This window comes from Meleagris gallopavo, chromosome 19 (genome assembly GCF_905368555.1).
Source record: "Meleagris gallopavo chromosome 19, MGAL_WU_HG_1.1, whole genome shotgun sequence".
NCBI classification, from domain to species: domain Eukaryota; kingdom Metazoa; phylum Chordata; class Aves; order Galliformes; family Phasianidae; genus Meleagris; species Meleagris gallopavo.
In genome coordinates, this window is record NC_139422.1 from 442,419 (window position 1) to 461,491 (window position 19,073).

At 45.5% G+C, this 19,073-nt stretch overlaps 1 protein-coding gene across 4 annotated transcripts in view; it reads right to left on the reverse strand.

The window, feature by feature from the left end:
• The window catches only part of RABL6 (RAB, member RAS oncogene family like 6), a 52,697-nt gene that overhangs the window by 13,009 nt on the left and 20,615 nt on the right, over positions 1 to 19,073 (reverse strand). For 2 of the 4 annotated variants that reach the window (XM_010720684.4, XM_085239287.1), the window contains 6 exons: positions 17,952 to 18,043; positions 16,949 to 17,089; positions 15,765 to 15,870; positions 11,068 to 11,171; positions 2,351 to 2,706; positions 8 to 170 (listed from right to left, as the gene is read on the reverse strand). In XM_010720684.4, coding sequence (XP_010718986.2) covers positions 8 to 170; positions 2,351 to 2,706; positions 11,068 to 11,171; positions 15,765 to 15,870; positions 16,949 to 17,089; positions 17,952 to 18,043 — 962 coding nt within the window. Of the gene's footprint in view, positions 1 to 7; positions 171 to 2,350; positions 2,707 to 11,067; positions 11,172 to 15,764; positions 15,871 to 16,948; positions 17,090 to 17,951; positions 18,044 to 18,173; positions 18,247 to 19,073 lie in introns of those variants that run through there. The other 2 variants (XM_019621319.3, XM_085239288.1) reach the window with 2 other exon arrangements.

Below are 19,073 nucleotides of genomic sequence, written 5' to 3' on the forward strand. Positions count from 1 at the left end.
CCCTTACCTTTCACTATCAACATGGTGCTTTGTCTGTGGTTTCCCCTTATCCTTCTGTGGGGCTGAGTCTTCTAAAAAGCTGTGATCCAGGCTGTCGTCAGGAACAAAGTCCTCCACGCTCTGTACTTTTGCAGGGGCTGCAGGGTGGGGAGGAGTAGCAGCAGCAGCATCTGCATTAGCAACAGCAGTTGTAAAACACAGTTCACCACAAACGAGACAGAAATTTGCTTTTTGCAGATCTATCCTGCTCAGGGCATCTTCAGCACACAGATAACAGACACTTCATCTACACAGCAAAGGAAGAGGAAAGCCATATAACAGGATACTGAAGCCAGCCCAGAACCTCACAGGATGGCACTCACAGACCACACACAGTCACTGTGGTTTACAAAGCTCCAGGCAGATTCAGGCTCCAAAAGAGTCTGAAAAGCCCTCGAGCATGGTAGCTCATTCTGCTCTACAGTGAATACTGGCACTGATTGACTAGAAAACAACCAGGTTTTTATACCTATGCTGTGAGCATCACTCCAATGTGATATCCCTTCAATATTCTTTCACCCTTTCCAGACTCTTCAGTTCACCCATTCACTTAACTGTATCTGTGAAAAGTAGAATCGTTCACACTGTGCTCTCAGGTGCCTTGTGTAACCAAAAGCTCAAGAGCTACTGCAAATAAAGACTCACTTTAATATAGGTTATTTGTAGAGACGTCCTTGCCTATCAAGGAATCAAGATGAATGCTGGAAGCCCGAATAGATTAACCTTCGCAGAATCTATGATGCTAAGCCTTTTTCTCCTGCCTGGATTTCACTTCACATCTAGGCTATTTTCTTTTGGGTGAGCAAGCTTTCACTATGAATATAGATTTTGCCCCACTAGCACAGCTTTCAGTTACTTCTGCACAGAGTAGCACTACTGCTAACATTACAGTGTAACTTCAGTGTAAGAAAAAACACAGCTAAAAGAATTACTGCTGCAAGGCATCAAGAAAAACGTCATGCAGCAGCTCCCACAGAAAATGTTTGCGATAGTGATTTTCAGCTGCCTTCCAATTAGCTGCTCCTGAGGCACGTTCCAGTAGAGATGCAAATCCTTGGCATGCTGTATAAACCTCAATGACTGATCAGCTTTCCCCTGCTGCCTTTTGCAGCCCTCTTAGAAAGCCATCTTGAGATCCCAGGGCTGCAGGCTACAAACCTGAACAGTTCTTGAGCTCAGTGACAGATTAAAAAAAAATCCAAAGCCAGAAAAACCCAAAGTTGCGACACTTATGGTAATTGCTTATCTTTTTCATACTTATCAATATAACCAAGTTTTTTGTTGATGAAGGATTTCTAATATTTTCTCCTCTTTTATTGTTTGTTTCTGTGTGGGAAGAATCACAGACAAACCAAAATGAGAGTACTGTGTCACACCTGGTAACAGATCCAGGAAGCAGAACATTGTGTACGAGCCTAAGAGTGAAAGATTTCAACATCTGAAACCACAAAGCCCCTTCCCAGCACCCCCTCCTTTCTTTGTGTCCTTGTTTCAAGAATACTGCGAGCTCTGAGGACTGACAGTTTGAGAAGGAAGGTATTTCCAAAGGGTGATTCAAATCATGTCATGCTTATGATTTTTGGGCAGTGCCAGCTCTGCAGCTCCAGCTGGCTTCATAAACAAAGTGAATACGACAGGCAAATTAAGGTCCAGATCAGTAAAAGTGAATGTAACAAACCCCTCAATGCCTCTGCCCTGCAACTTCATCCAGCTGAGGTTCAGACTGAGCACCGTGCTGCTCTGCTCCATTGTTTACTGGCGTTATGGAAGAAGTGAAGACATGCTGCCCTCCTCCTCAGAACATCTCTGAAGGAGTATATTTCCCCAGAGGGGAATCCGTTACAGAGCCTGGACTTACGTGTTCGTTTATGGTTGAATAACCTTTAAAACTAGCACTCTGCTATTCTCTGCTAACAAACAGGAGCTCCTTTGAGCTGTAAGACTTTTGTGAAGACAGCACTTCAAATAGCTTCTCTAATGATTTTTCTTGCTTTTCCAGAGGCATGTGTGCTCCCACTAAGCAGATGACATTTATTTTCTTAGTGTCCCCTGTGTGCCTCCGTCACAAAGCACACTACAGCTCCCAGCCAGCTGGATGGACACAGTCCCTGTCCAAGTCCAGCACAGAGACAAACCAAAACGCCAACTGGGACAAAAGAAGAGAGCGAGCACGTAGCTTTACTGGACACATGCTGCACACACACACACAGAACAAACATTTGTTGGCCACCTGTCTGCCTAGCCTCTCACAAGGATTAAAACAAAAAAAGAGAAAGGAAAGGAAAACAGAGAAATACATGCCTAGACCCACCTGGCTGGGGAGGAGAGGGGTCTGGTGCAGGAGACGTCCCAAAGAGCCGTGAAATTATGCTGCGCTTCGGCGGCGGGGCTGCTGGAGGGGCTGGGGAAGCAGCAGCCGGTGGAGGCGCGTGAGGTGGCTGGGCCTCAGGTGCAGGCACTGGTGAGAAAGATGAGGGGGGCTCAGGAGAGACGGTGGAGCTTGTGGAAGGCGGCTGTGGGGGCTGCGGGGTGCCTGGGCTGGAGCTGCCTGTTGATGTGGAACTCGGAGGTACTATGGGTGACTGGGAGCCAGAGGAAGGGCTCTGCCCATTAGCTGTCAGTGGTGATGCGTGCCCTCGACTGCGGGCTTCCATCATTTCAAGGAAGCTGCAAGGAAGAGAAAATGCAAATATAATCAGTAGAGAAAATACGCCCAGAGTATGGGGCTGCCCTGCTTTGGCTACATGCTGAGCCGGGAGGGTATGGGCCTGTGACATCCCTGGGCTGTGCTCAGTATGGTTCACCCACGTGAGCTAAACTCACACCATCTACACGGAAGTGTGGAGAACCCCGACCTGCCTTGTGCTGCAGGATGAAATCAGCATTTGCAGCACTGCTGGGAACTCCCTAGACAGACAGATTGTAACAGCGTGCCAGGGCCTGAAACAAAACTTTATGTCAGTTCTTGGACGTGTGTCTCTAAGGGGAATAAGTGCTTCAGGGCTGGCACATTTCCATATTCTGCAGAAGAGATCAAAGTATTCAGGCAAATTTGAACACTCTAAAAACCTCCTATTTCAGCCAAGAATGGATTTGTGAGGAGAATCCTTGAATGTCAAAAGAAAAGAGCTATCCACAGGCTCACAGAGGGCTGACTGCAATTACCCTTACAACAAGCAGACATAAGTGCAGTCCCTCCCCCTGCGCACACACACACCATGCGTGGGAGCCAAGCAGCAGAAACTCAGGAACATGCTGCGGTGCTGGCTGGATTCCTGACTCAGGGAGCACTAAAGCCTGCACTGTCCGGAAGGGCAAAATGCTCCATCCTTCTGAACACCACCACCAAGCCAGATCCTGCTGCAGCCCCTTTGATTAGCAGTCGTTTCACAAGCTTTTTGAAATGAAAAGGCTTTTACTAGGAAGTGGTCTCAAAATAAGATCCGCTGCATGTCGCGCATGTGAGAGACACAAAAAGGACAGCCAAAATATACTGTGTATAAAGTCTAGCAAATGCCATCATCTCATGGGGTTTCATTAGGCCCCATGAACTCGTGCACAACAGCTGTGGGTTCAACTGCATCTGCTGTGCTCCAGCAATGCATTTGTTGTGATGGAGACCACACTTCAATACTGAGCACCACCTTGGCCTGCACGGAGTTCAGACAACACCTTAGTGGGAATGATTTCAAAGCAGAAAGCTAAAAGTAAGGGCTAAATGACTCTGCAGCCTCTTTGAGATATCATTTCCTACTGAGCAGCAACCCAATACACTTTACAAAACAAATCAACATGCTCTGCGGCCACAGACACCTGGAGTCCTGGCAAACAACACCCCAGGATGCTGCTAGATAACCTGGAAAAATGGGGATCTTAAGTAAAGAATGGGCTAAAAGGAAGAGTAACTATTGCACAGAAAGCAGTATTAGATAGAAGTCCTTGGTAGAATTACTCAAGGATTAACCTTGGAATTATTTGAGTACTTAAGGACCATGAAATTGCAAGTCAGGAGACAGCATCAACACACAGGATAGGGGCAGGATACAGAAAGAATAGGATGATTACAAAAAGCAGAAATGCGAAGACATTCAACAACCCAAAGGAAACAGTCGTCTGCTTGAGGGCTGAGGAACAAATCTTGCTCCAAGTTCACCACATCTGAGCTTGTCTCGTTCATGCCAGAAGACCAGGCTCGAGGGCTGCAAATGCAGCACTGCCTGCGAGGAGCAGAGAGGCATCTATCCCCTGAGGCTGCTCTGCCAGCCTCACTGACGCTCCCACAGGACCTAGAGCAAGGCCTGCACATCTATTCCACCCAGGCTGACCAGGACTATACACACTCCCAGCAGAGCTGCAATCTCAGCACCCTCCCTACCATGGGCCTCACAGCTGAGCTGAGCTGTGTGACAGCACGCTCCACTGAAAACGATGCATGGATTTCTCATGTACCAAAGAGAGAACATGACAGATCTTAACTCCTGCCCACACAAACACAGAGCTGTGTGGAGAGGGCATCAGGCTGGTTTGGAAGGTGCGTGATGCACCACGTGCACTACCAGCACATTTTCAATGCAACTCTTTCACTGTGCTGTGGGACTGAGCAATTACACATCGCTCCTCTCCTGACGAATGGGTCACAACACACAACTCAGCATCCTGCAGGGCAGGCCATGCACTGCATCCGTGGTGAAGCAAAGATAAGCCAAGGGTATCTGCAACACAACCCTGCTCAATAAAGTGAATGCTCTGAAACCACCAGACAGCTATGGCCTGAAAAGCCCTCTGAGACTCTTGTTTCGGCACAGGTCATGCAGCTTTGCAGATCTGCACCAAAAGCAGCCAGGGCTGAATTCTGCCAGCCACACCTCCAGGCCCTGCATCAGCAAGGGCATCCCTGAAGGCAGGGATGCTGGGCAGCTCCGCTTCGTAGGAGCGATTCTTCCTCCTGAGTCTTGCTCAGGGTTAAAGACTCCTGCTTCCTAACTGTGAAGGAAAACTAATCCCAGCTGATCTGTATGCACCCCTATTCCTGTTTATAGCAACAGTGCTTCTGGCTGGAAGGCCTGCGAGCTTGGTCACTGCTTCATTCAGCATTCTAATGCCAGCTCTGCTCTCTCTGGCAGGGCTTCCTGGCTGAGGGCAGCTCTGTGGGCACCCAACTCACCAGTGCTACGTGAACAGGGAACTGAACAACTCCCGAGTTGTCAATCAGGAGGCAGCTGGGTGACCCAAGTAGGAGAAGACCACTGTATACTGAAGACTAAGGGAGCAGATCCTATACAGATTACATATGAAGAACATCCAGAATCAGTTGAGGATAAAGCCTAAATCTTGAACAGTACTTAAAGCTGGCACAAAGAAGCGCAGGACACTTTATAATATTTGATATTTGAAGACTTACTGCCCATTTTGAAAACAACCTGCTTTGTTCTGGGCAAGTCGCCAGCTCCAGAAGGAAGGAGGGCTGTGACTACCACCTGCTTCTCCTGAAAAAATACACGAATTTTAGGAGCTGGAGGGTAAAAATGCTACATGATTGAAGTGTAAAGAGTGTCATTCCTCCCAACAGCTCAGCTAGTCTGGAGAGCAGCACACACGCTGGCTCCCTTCTGCACCTGCTCCTATGCCTTGCTCATCTACATTAAATGAAGGGCACAAGAATAAGACACAGAGTTATTTTTAGTAGAAAGGTACAAGTGTTATCTGGGGACAGCATGACACAGGCTCTTACTTCAGCACAGCACCAAGGAGAGCTCTGGCACGTGTGCTTCATGTGACCTTCCTCATCTCCAACTATGCACGTGGACCAAGCTCTGTGTTGTGTGCCACCATACTGGAGAAATAGGAACGTTCTGCTGCTGCTTTTACATGGGCTGGCTGCATAGGCTGTGCTGAGCTTTCATATTCATATCTTCTTCCTTGGAAGAGGTGGGTGGAAAAACAGCATACGTGAAAATGCTGCCAGCAAGCTCTCAGTAATTTCCAGGGTGGAGGTGTCTAAGCATCCTCCACACTTGAAAAATACTACATAATGCATGAATGCTTTCTCTGGCTTTACACACACTCTTCTGAAGCACTAGTGAGGCTGTTTTAGGAACACACCAGGTCAAATCTGCCACGTGTCTGTTTTTTCTCATATTCTACACAACCTGGCCGCTGTGCTCCTTGTTCATTTTTTTTAATTTTTGGCAGGCCTTTGTAAAAGGACTCACTCAAAATCTTACTGCCAAACAAGCAGTTTCACATCCACATTAGGTTTGGTAGACAGTTGATGCACAAGATGAACTCATGCTGTGACCTCGGTACATTTGTTCTTGTTTTAGAGACAGCAAACATGCCATGTAAGCCCAGATGGGTTTCTGTCCACATCCACACGGGCAACTTGTTTGCATTTTAATCCTTCAGTTTCAGGCTGAATAACAAGTTCATAGCCTCAAAACTCCTGGGTAACTCACTGTGTGCTGGGTCTGCCCCCAGGAGACTTTTATGCAATTTTAAAGATGAACATTCTCTGTGGGAATAGAAATTTATCAGGGCCTGAGGTGGCTATTGTTCTTTGCACAGAACAAATCTAAGAAGAATGAAAGGATTCACTAGCTTCACAGCCCTAAAATTAACAGTGTTGTGTTCATTTGCTATCGAAGATGGCAGCAGCCTGAAGCTTTTGGCTCCTGGTTCTAATGCACTGTGATCAATTTTTCAATTGATCACTTGTGGCAAGAAATACTACAGGTTATTTTATTAATTGTGAAAAGAGGATTAACAGACCTTGTGACATCAATTTCACTGGGGTTACTGCACAGAGAGCTAGATTTCCATGTTTGTTTTGGCCTCCTGAACCTGATACCCCCTTGAGCCCATGCTCCTGGATGTGAAATCAATTCACTGTCAGCAGAAGCTGGGCTCGAGCTGGCTGCCAGGCCTCAGAGGGACTGACTCTGCCCAGCTGTTCCTCAGGTTTTTCATCTGACACAAAACCAATGCACAGGACAACAGCTCTCCACGCCAGTCTGTACATATCCCATGTCTTCCACTTCTCTAGCAAGATCAGTGATGAGAAAATCAGTCACTGTTTTGTCACCTTCTCTATCTGGGCAGCAGCACCTGGCTACCCAGGATGACCTGGCAATGCAGATGCCAGTCATATGGCAGCACTGAGAAAGTGCCTAGGACTTCTAACACATGGCAAACCTGGGACAGACTCTGCTGCTGCTGACGTAGGAGCCAGCAACATACAGTCTTCTCAGATAATCTGAAGACCAACTGCTTCGAACATATTTTTGCAAAGCCTGATTAACACTTTGCTCGTCAACGCACAGAGTTCATGATGTGACAATTTGTTTGTAATGAACAACTCATGAAAAGGCTGGACTTCACATGCTTACAAATCAAGCAATCACATAATGGTTTATAGATGATAAGTACCTGGCTTCCTCAAAAGTGACTGTCAAAGAAAACAAGAGTTCTTGTAAAAAAATGAGTTAAGTATTGAGTAATTTATATTAACATCAAGGTAGGGGGAAAGGTAGTTTAAAGAGAATTGACTCTTTGAAACTGAATTCCACCTTTTGATAACAAAATGCAGAAAAATGCACCAAAACAATACGAGTATATAAAAAACACACATTAGATTAGCTTCTTATAATATTTGCAAAGGAGCACCTCGCTCCTGGAAAAAGAGAAGCAGAAAGAGCTTCCATCATTCCCTAAAAGCACTGCTCCATGAGTACCACTCAGTGAGGGAGAATGCATGCCGCAACTCAACAAGCACAATACATCAAAAGTTTTCCTTGTGACACGAGCTAAGATGGACACAAACACAGGAAAATTGAGCAAATCATAAATTCACAACAGTCAGAAAAGCAATTGCTTAATAAGAATTCTGCAACTGAAGAAGGGCTGAGACATGATTTAGCAGCACTGAAAATGCAAAACCTGAGACAGGACAGAGATAGTATCAGAGCAAGAGCTGCAGCAGGCAGAGACCAGGCACAAGGAAAGAGCTGGAAGCCTCCAAACACGTCTTACACAGGCAAAGCCTGGCCAGCAGCTGCCAAGGGACTGCTTACATAAGCCAGATGAGGCAGAGTTGTGTGCCACCTCGTGTTTTCTTTGGGATGCACAATTTAGAGCAATGACGCTTTGTCCTCAGGTACCCAGCCACAGCAGGATGAAGAGTTCTTGTGCTCCTTCTGTTCTCACTGATCCAAATTTAGCATCAGTCATTCTGCCAGCAGCCAGACACAGGGGTGAATGAAATAACTGAGCTGTCCCAGCATGGCCATCCTGCCTCGTTCCACTGCCTGACTGATGGCACTGCGAGCTGGAGAACACAAGGACAGCAGGAACCTCAGAGCAGGTGATGCAGCACACAGGCCTGCAGACACCTCCCCATGCTGAGCCATCACGGTGACCAACAGCAAGGCTCCAAGTACCATCTAACCCCAAGCAACCAACACTGGGGTTTCCCCATCTGCCACGGGACAACAACTTACACTGTATCACCCATGTGTGCAACACATCAGGTGTTCACTTTGACAAGGACCACAGTAGCTGTTAAAAATGATATTCTGAAGACAAGAGGATGGGAAGCTGTCAAGCAAGGATGCAAGGATCTTCCCAAGCCCTATTAAGGAACATGAAATCCTGCTTCAACTGCAAGTTCTGATCCCTGTCTGGTACTGTTGGTAATGCCTTTGAAGCGTTCTTCATATCAAGCCGGGGTGCAGACAAAATCTCAGAAGTTCCAAAATAATGCTCTATTTCAGTCAGTGTGGTCAAGGTACTCGGACATGACAGAGCCTGGAGTTTTTCTTCTGGGATCAATAGCTCAAGACAGGAAGCATCCACTGATATTTTAAAGACATTTCCAAAAAAAAAAAACAAAAAAACCCACATTACTTTCTGAAAGTAAAGAACATTGCCCAAGTATGCAGACCAACTTACTGTAGCTGAAGTGAAAGCAGGATTTGGCCAGTTGCATAAAAAGGGCAATCTACTAAACCAGAACCCTAGAAATTTTTTTTCTTGTAATATTTTAGCAACTCCTCACAGCTATCATTGCCAAGATATTTCCTGTGCCATGTTCACCGAATTATGCAGCCCAGCAGTGCAGTTGGTCACCCACAGCAACAGCACAACTCCCCAGCAGTTGAGCTGCAGCCCCTTGCTACAGCAGATCTCTGCAGCACAGAAGGGCAGTTCTCTGCCCAGCCAGGCCAGGGCTATCTTTGTAGTACTTCAGGTGCACAAATGTCACCTTCCTGTGCTCACAAGCTGGTTTGGGAAATAACAGAGAACTGACACAGGCTAAATGACTGTCTGGCTTTGAAGTTTCTGCATACGATCCTGAGGATTCTACGGAAGTGCTATTTTCCACTACACACTGCGTGAAAGGTATTTTGAGGTTGCAAATGGCAAGCACATACCTTTTGACCTATTGTGCATACTGCCTGCACCACTGTGGCCTGCTTGGCCCTAGGATTCTGGATGCTGACACACTGTAAATCATGTTCTTTAGTAATTGCAGTATTTCTGCAGGAAGGTGCTACAGGAAGAGTACTCTCTTGCAGTGGAAGCACCCAATATTATGAAATGTATGATGGTGCAGTTACACAGGATGGAAGGATACAGTAAAACATTCACTGCTGGAATTAGAAGGTCCTGCCATCCTACTAGATCAACCCCATCCTGTCCCTTGCTACTTCCTCCGAGCTCTGGTTTTGAGCAGATGCTTCTCAGAGCAAGTCCAACTCACTCATGTGGAAAAAAATCCAACCAAACAAAAAAGAATCCAGAAGTGGATATTGGTAGAAAACAGTTTTCAGTGGCCTCTGTGAGCTGAGTTGGTTCATGAGAGGGTCCAGCAAATGCTAAAGCAAAAGATGCAAGGTACAGGAGAACAATGACTAAGCAGCAAGATCTTCTGGTGTAAGTTTGGAACAGCTCTGCCAAGTCTCAATTCTTTTAAGTATCTTCCTTTTACTGATGCAGAATGAAAGAAGACTGGAAATCAAGCTGAATACAGCTTTTGCAGTCCAGCCCTTTGAGAAGGGACACCAAGAGAAGTGCTGAAGGCACGAGGCGATGAGCCATTCCCTAAAGAATGGAGTGAGGTGACTGCTCTGGAAACATTAATGCTTTGTGTTTATATGGACAATTTCAGTGCTCTCACAAAGGAAAACACACTGACCAAGGTTACAGAATTTAAAACTTGGTCTAAAAGTGCTTGTCAAGTGGCTGTGCATGAATATTTCATAATCACTGATTCCAATTTCCAGCGAAAGCTGTCTGCAAAGAATCTTCTTCCAAACCATTCTGGGGTTGACTCACCTTTAGTGAAATAAAGACCTTGCAGTAGGACTTCATGGAACCCATTTGCCAACAACAAACCAATCTGAAGAGGTTCCAGTCCACTGTGCTACAGATGCACTGGCTTTGCAGGGCTAACACTGGCAAATGCTCATTTCAAGCAGCAAGCAAACAGATGAGGCACTGAACAAACATAAGGCAGCAGGAAACTAGTCACTGGTTCAAACCAGGAATACTCTGAGGAGACTAAAAGCGTTCAAAGAGAACAAAAGACAACCACATTGTAGTTATCAGTTGCTGCCTTTCTCAAGACACATCATACTCAGGAATGCCACAGCTAAAAGAAAAGAAATCAACTTGCATACTGAATACTAAAGAGATAGAAAATATCCCCCTTCAGCATCAGAGGATACAACATACCTATCTATAACCCCATTACCATGTACTGTTTCCAGGTGTACTGCTCAGCTCCACCTCCACTGCCCTCCCATAGGTCACATGCTTGTAGCTTGTACGTAACAGACTCTTTGACAGAGATCTCAAAGCGCATGCTTCATGCTTTATTCTGGGAGACATCACTTAAAAGTTATGTTTTACAACTTCCAAAGAAGCCCTAAATGTCACTCACTGGCTACAAGCCATAGCTGGGGCTGTACAACATTTGTACGATACCCAGACTGCAACAAAACAGTTAGAAAAGATTGCTCAATGACATACAGTTCGTAGTTTTGATCTTCTGTCTCTTGCTGCACTGACAGCTCCTCCAAAGTTGCATCAATATCCAGCTGATTCGTCTCCAGCTGCCGTAGCAACGTCTCCCTCTAAGGAAAGGAAAACAAGCTTGGTCTGAGCAGAAGGGGTCATCGTAACAGATCTCTGTGCACCCTCAGGGTGCACCAAGATCTTGTGTCACCACTCTACCCACAGCAATTAATTAAACAGGAGCTTTGGTCCACCTCATGGTGTTCAGTTTAAATACTTCTGCATGATGGGAAGCAGAAGTGGTAGCAAAAAAGCACATCAGTCCCAACAGTCTGGTTGTATGAAAGCAATCTGTTCTGAGAGCCGTACAGGACCAGATCATCAACCAATAATATGTGATTTCCAGAAGCAGGATCACCGCTTGCATTTGGAGAGCAGTATCCACCCCTGTGGAGAGCAGTTGTGCAACCAGTTCATTCTGATCTCTTTTTTCTTTGCAATAAAAAAGCCCTCCTGTGAGTAAGACTCCATTGGTGCAAAACCCAACAGTAGAAGGAAAATTATTGTGAGGACAGATGAGGGACCACAGCCCGCCAGCAAAGAGGAATTTTAGAAGTCGCTGCCCCTCTGTCTTCAGTTGCTGCTTCACAGGTGAGAGACAGACACTGCAGTCCATGTGAAACTGAAATAAAGAACGTTTCACTGACATAAAGTGGGGTGAGTTATTTTAATTCAGTCCTTCCCTTTTCACATTCCCAAGATCACAAGCAGAAGCCTCAGCTGAGGGGAAGTGACATCTTAAAGGACTCTGGAGCAGCTGCCAAAGGCCCTGGCACAACCCTCCTGATGGCCCGAAAGGCACCAGGAGCAGATCAGTACCCACACACGCTATGCTGAGCCCGCGCTCCCAGCTGGAGGGCTGGCCTGCAGCAGCTGCTCAGAGACCTGCATGGCAGCAGCTCCAGCAGCTGCACCACCCCGAGGATCTGGCTGTCCTCCAGCTGCAGGGCCAGCATGGGGACCCCTCCAGCAGCAAAAGCTCCAGCGTCTCCTGGCCAGGTGATTCATATGGACTGATAACTGCAAAATGTGTTAATCTGCTGAAAGACAAGGCCTTCCTCAACATTTCTACGATCACTTAATTCACTACTTAGCAGATATTGACATTCTTATTTTTATGCTTTCTTATTGTGTTCATCCATTTTTCCTTCACTAGGTACTTTTTATTCTTCACATTCCTAAGCACTACGCAGATGGAAATGTGAACTCAATTAAAATGTGTATGAAGAATTATGAAGCCATTAGTTAACTTGAATTCCCTTCATTGCATTATACAAGGAAGTTTCACAAAACATGCTATACATTTAAACTTGCTGCGCTAAACAGGAGCACTGATTTGTACTAAGTGACTTCAAATGCTTGCTCTGTGGTGCCTGCATCCAACATTTCAGAAGTAACAATTTCATCCTTTTTTATTATTCATAGACTGAAAAAAAAAAAAAAAAACCACACTTATTTGCTTTGCTTCTTTGTCCTCTTTCTTCCCTAAATAAGTGAAGGAAATGTTGATCAAATTAGCCGAATAAACAGAGACAAAGGGGACATGCTCTCCAATGCTGTCTTAGGCACTTTAATAATGGCTTTTATCAGACAAGGGGAATGAATGCCTTTCCTTTTCTTCAGCAATATGATGTGCACCTGAGGTTTTATTTATTTCTATTTTCCCAGGTTGCAGTAAACTCAGAACTTGGATTTAATCAAGAGAAACTCATTACTAATAGTGGACTTTTAAATACATAAAAATAAATTCTATTTTACTGTGCTGGCATTAAAATATTAAAGCAGCAGCTTATTTTTAGCAATGACCCAAAAGAAGGGAATAAAGCATGTGCTGCAGATCAGTGCTTTGGCTGAACGCCATTTTCAAGTGCTTTCTGGAGAAGGCCATTTCAGCTGCCTGCAGAATTCTGCAGCGCTCCGAAGGCCCGGCTGACCCAATCCCATCAGCACCACGTGGGCCACTGGCTGTACCCAGGGCTAAACCACATCCTCAGATCTGAGGCTCCTTCCCCTGCAAAGGAACCAATAAATAATTGAAGAGGCCAGGCTGCCGGGGGAGCTTGCTCTATACCAGGGGTGTGGATTTCATCCGCTGCTTCCTTCATGAAAGATGCATGGGAAGCTGAACACAAAGATGTGCAACCCGAAAGCAGGGTGCTGAACGCCAGCCCCATGAAGGACACAGCGGAGCCAGACGTGCTGCCCAGCAGCTCCTCTGCCCCCAGGGAGCTGTGGGAGAGCAGGCAGGCAGCACACAAACCTCAGAAGACAACTGAAGCCAATGAAATCCTTCCTGCATTTAGTGCGTGGCAGGACCTCTTCTTTAACCCCACTTTGCACCCAGGTACCTGCTTACCCCCATTACTGCTTTCCAAGCCTCCAACTGCCAAGTCTCTCTGAATTAAAACCAAACCAAAACACAGGATCTGACAGTCCAATATCTGAGCTGAACCCACACACGGCATGTGCACCTTGTGATGATCCCCAGTGCCACCCCATGCCCACTGCACAGGAGAGCAATGGAGGACTGGTCACCCCTTCCCCTCACCTTATCTTGGACAGCTGCCCCGACACCTCCAAACTGCTGAAGGCCATACCAGGTTTATTTCTTCTACTTCCCTGAAGACTAGATCTGTTCAAGAAGTTGCCTGGCTTTAGAGCCAACTACCTTGTTCAAGTGTCCTTCAGTCTCAGGCTAATAGATAAAGCCTATCTGTATTCACTTAAATATACATTTAAATGAAACATCCCCTAAGACTCTCACCCTAAAGCTCCTCCCATGCAAGACCTTCCTGCTTACATCCATATTTAGGAACACCACTGCCTGTAGTGACCATTAAGAATACCATACTAGCAGCTTTCAGACAAATCTGGCTGGAAGCCCATGCGGATATCTCAGCTTCTCATCAACACCTATTTGAGAAGAGGGGGGGGGAATCTACAAAAACAAAAAACACAACCTAGGAACAAATTATTCTGCCTGATTTCCAAAAGATGTCATTTTATTACAGGAACCGAAGCTATACACAAGCAGACATCTCACCAACAGCATGCTGGAAGATTTCAGTCTTCTCAACCGAGCTGCGAGTTATAAAATAACTTCTTCCTCGAAAACGTGACTTGTTTTACTAGGTTTTCATACATTCAGTTTTCTTGATTCTTTTCAATGCATCTGCTGTGCTGACTTGGGATGTGGTAACATTCACTAACACATCTGAATTTACTCTGAATTAGCATTTCGGTTTGGATTATGTATAAAAATGCAAACAGATATTTCACTTACTAGCAAAAGAAAATCAAGACCAACTGTCTGAATTTTTTTTCATTAAAAAAACTAACCAAAGAAGCACCAGTGTAACATAATTTGCATCCCTGAAGGCATTAAGGACTCCCTTATGATGGATGACACCTTAAGGTCCTCTTCTGAAGGACCACAGCTGAGAATTTCACCCTGCCATGCCCATTCAGCCCTCACCTTTTCTCTCAGTCAAGCCAAGATGGCTCAATTATGACAGAAATCAGAGACTTGGGTCGGTTCCTACAGGATCCAAGCAGATCAGTTACCATTCAGATTAGGATAAGGATTTTCAGAAATGAGTTGTCTTTGAACTATTCAGTCCATTCTATTTTCTCATCTGAGTTTTAACTGATTGACAAAACAGAATTTAAATAGAAAGTTAAAAAATACGTGCAATATTTCTGACTTGGTTATTAAAACACTGGTTGCTGTTATCTTGACAGCGATACTCATCACCTCGGAGCCTTTCTACACAAGTAAGCACTTTCAAACATGGCAAAGAAGAATCCTTTCACAAGCAGAGAATCATATAATGGCTTAGGTTAGAAGGGGCCCCAAAGATCACTTAGTTCTGACCCCTGCCATGGGCTAGCTGCCCCACACCAGGTCAGACTGCCCAGAGCGCCATGCAGAAATGGCCTTGGGCACCTCCAGGGATGGGCACCCACAGCTTCTTTGGGTAACCTGTTTTGGTACCTCACCACTCACTGAGTAAAGAATTTCTAACATCTAACCTAAATTTCCCCTCTTTTCATTTAAAGCCATTCCCCCTTGTCCTATCACCATCTGCACATGTTAAAAATTGGTTCCCCTTCTGCTTATAAGCTCCCTTCAACTTCTGGAAGGTCTCCCCACAGCCTGCTCTCCTCCAGGCTGAGCACCCCCAGCTCCTCAGCCTGTCTTTGCAGCAGAGGTGCTGCAGCCCTCTGAGTGTCCTGGTGGCCTCCTCTGGACCCGCTCCAACAGCCCCACGTCTTTCCTGTGCTGGGGGCCCCAGGCCTGGACGCAGTGCTCCAGATGGGGCCTCACGAGGGCAGAGCAGAGGGGGACAATCCCCTCCCTGCCCGCTGCCAGCCCTCTGTTGGTGCAGCCCAGGGTGCTGCTGGCCTTCCGGGCTGTGAGCGCACACTGCTGCTCGTGTGCAGCTCTTTGTCCACCAGGACCCCCAAGTCCTTCTCCAGAGACAAGTTCAAGTCACAGGCACCAATATACTAATACAATTCTGTTAACTACTCTCTTATGAAAACAAAAATCTATTCAGGATCCGTGATTAACCATAACAAAAAATCCCACAAACAAAGCCAGATGCCCACGAACTCTGTCCCGCACACGTTGTGGAAGCAGCATCTCTTACCTGCAGCTGCAAGAAGGGGATGTTGAAGAACTTATGCAGGTACTTGAGGCCAAAGCTGTTCTTCATGGAAGACTCAGCATAGCGAAAATATGAGGACCCAGGAGGCCTGTCTCAACCAGAAAGGCAAAGAGAAAGAAAAAACGTACAAAGGACATGCATACACACAGGAGAGACACTTGCTGAACTGCGTTCCATGAACAATCCTCCAGAAGTAATGTCCCCTATGTATTTCCATGGAAGCTACAACATATACAAAGAGCACAATAATATTATTTGATAGAGCAAATGCTCAGCTACAAAATGATATTTTTCAAGAGTTACCACCATTAGCTGACTTGCATGGATGAGCCAATTGAGATGCTCTTCATTTTGTGGTGCAACAGCTGCCTGTGGCCAAGTGGAACATGGCTTGCTTTTCAAGCTGCTGTCGCCACTGCTGAAATGCACCCCCCACACCTCACTGTGCTCACACCACTGTCTGATCTCCATAAACATTCAGCAAGCACCAATGAATGTTAACAGGTACAACTTTTTCTACACGGAGGAATTCAACTCCACACTCAGACTCTGTCCCTCCTGAAAGGCAGTAGAAAAAGCTGGAATGCAGCTGCTGTAGGGCTGCAGTGTCATGGTAGACTGAGAGATACTGTGTGAGGACATTGGGTCATTGGTTTACTGATCTGGGAAGGGGTTCATAGAAATGTAAGCTATTTGAAATAGAACCTTAACTGAGAAATGAAAACAAGAAGCAGATCTAAGTCTTAAGATCTTAAGTCATCTACTCAACCATCTGCACTATGCATTAAACTCAGCTGAGTCACATACAAAGGTGTATTTGTAAAGAAATGCTCAAGCCTCGATACCGATACCACTGCTGTATGCATAACAGTGATAAAGACTAAGAAAATGAAAAACTGCCTTAAAAACATAAACCCGCATTGAAAGGTACTATCTATTGATCAGTAAGTAATATCTTAGGGTATTACTTAGAGAGCCTCAGAGACCTCTAAGATGAAAAATCTTGCCTGGCTGGCGAAGGAAGAGTATGATTTGGCTATAACAGGAAACATTCTCTGGAGATGATGTAGATTTGAAACACAGCAGCAAGAGTTCTCTATGGATGATGACAGAGCACAGTGAAAGCCTGCTGCCCTGTCTGGTGAGCACGGTGCCACCCCCCTTACCTGTTCAGGTTGTCAATGAAGTCCCGCACGTCACCAGGCAGAATGACCCGGTGCTCCCCCATGTCTCGGTAGTTCCCCAGCACGCACACTGGAACGTGGGTCGGCACTTTAGGAAGCTCCCTCAGAATATAGTTAAATGTCCTTCACCAAAGGAGAGACAGAGACAGGCAAATGAGAGTGAACCATCATTCTGCAAGCAGTTGCATGCACAAACCACACAAAAAAGACACAAAGAAAGAATTTTATCCAAAATCCCTTCACTGCTGTGGCCTCCTCCTTCCCCTCGCCCCTAATACATTAACTGTAAGTACACGTGTGTTGTTCTTTATTCAAAAATGATAAGTTCAGTAATGCACTTCTAGCAGAGACCTCGCAGCTCTTGCTGCAATCTTTCCCTCAGTTCTACAAAATTCTATGAGGTAAGCAGAAGAGTTCCCCCACTCATGCAAGCTCACTGAACCACACCAAACCTGCATAACACAAGCTTAAGTATAAAGCAGGAATTCATACCATCTCCTCCTTCAATTCTTGCTCCCACATGATTCTTCCCCTCCTCCACATATATGCAAAATGAACAGCCTGTTATTTCTGTGTATTAATGCAGCCTAGGGCATCTAAATAATCCTTACCAACACTTGTCTTCCTGGGACTTTCTCCCTAGCTTTCCCTTCTCCCTTGTGGTCTGTACAGCAAGGCGTATCATGCTCACCATACACTGCACCTGTGACAGTGCTAATTACCAAGCCTCAGACAGCAGTATGGCAGAAACTGCAGCTCACAAGTCCACAGGGAGACTGCTTGTTTGAAATCCAGAAGAGGAGTATATTAAAAGACATGCCAGAAGATAAAGCTATTATTTCAAGGGATACAAACTAGCTTTGACTCATTAGGCTGCTTATCAGCATCAGAGGCCACATGGGAATCAAGAGGTCCAGAAGCCACTTGCTTTCATCAAACAAGTGAGAATCATGTGATGTAGTGCATGCTGCTGAAGATGTCTTACCACTGTTTGGTGATGTCAAACATCATCACTACACCATTGCAATTTTTATACACATCCAGAAACTCTGCATCCAGAGCCATTTCTGACTCTGCCTGAGGAAAAAAAAAAAAGAAGAAAAGCAAAAAGAGCAGTAAATAATTCAACTTCAGGCTCATGCAGAACACAACTGATACAGTGCTGAATAGGCAAACTGCCAAAAGTGACAGCTACTGTAAGAAGTACCTATTGAGTTCACATTATCATCATTTAGAAAAGGTGCCTGATGGGTCACAGCTCGCAGTGCCCACAGGACCAGGACATGTATCACCTGGCAGCCTCTGGAAAAAAAAAAAAGAAACCATGACTGACAGGAAGTCCTAAAATGCACTCCTTCCTCTTTCCCTGTGCCCCCAAATCCTGCATTAGCAAGATAAGTCTGTATAACCTACAAAACAGAGTGAGGAGAACTTGTCTCCTATATTCCATCTCTTTGCCAACTCAAATACTGACCTTATTTCTAATGCTTCTGATGTGTATGGCTAGAATGTAGTTTCTACTGATTTCTTCCACATAGAGTTCAAAAATACATACCAGCAGTCAGTTTGGTTTTCGTTGCTTGGACTCTGCATAAAATACAATGCTGGTCACAACTGAACCTGCAAGGCTCCTGCTGCAATTTGGCACCAATAGAACAACTCTGACTCATTTTCCAAGGGTAAAAAAATGTATACACAACTGCAAAGGAAGAAGCAGCTGCCACAACTGCTCTCATAGAGGCCCTTTCCCAGAAGAGAACATTTCTAAAGAAAATCTTTCAGATCTGATCACACGGATTGAGGAGGACTGCCACCCTCAGTGCCAGAAAACTCTTCACCGCTGTGACTCATCCCCATAACTGAGTGCTCAGCAATCCGTGTATCAGTAACACCAGATTTTGCATCAATTTCTAGTAGTTTTCAAGAGGTCACTGAGCAAGTACCAGAACTCTGCCTGTGCACTGCACTCCAAAATGCAACGATGTATGAAGAGGAGGGATAAAGCTCTTTAAGATCTGCAGTAGAGATCACGCAATCAAATGCCTTTGAACCGACTTCCTGAGGATAAAATAGTACAGCTTTTGGAAGAGATACCACAGAAAAGCAC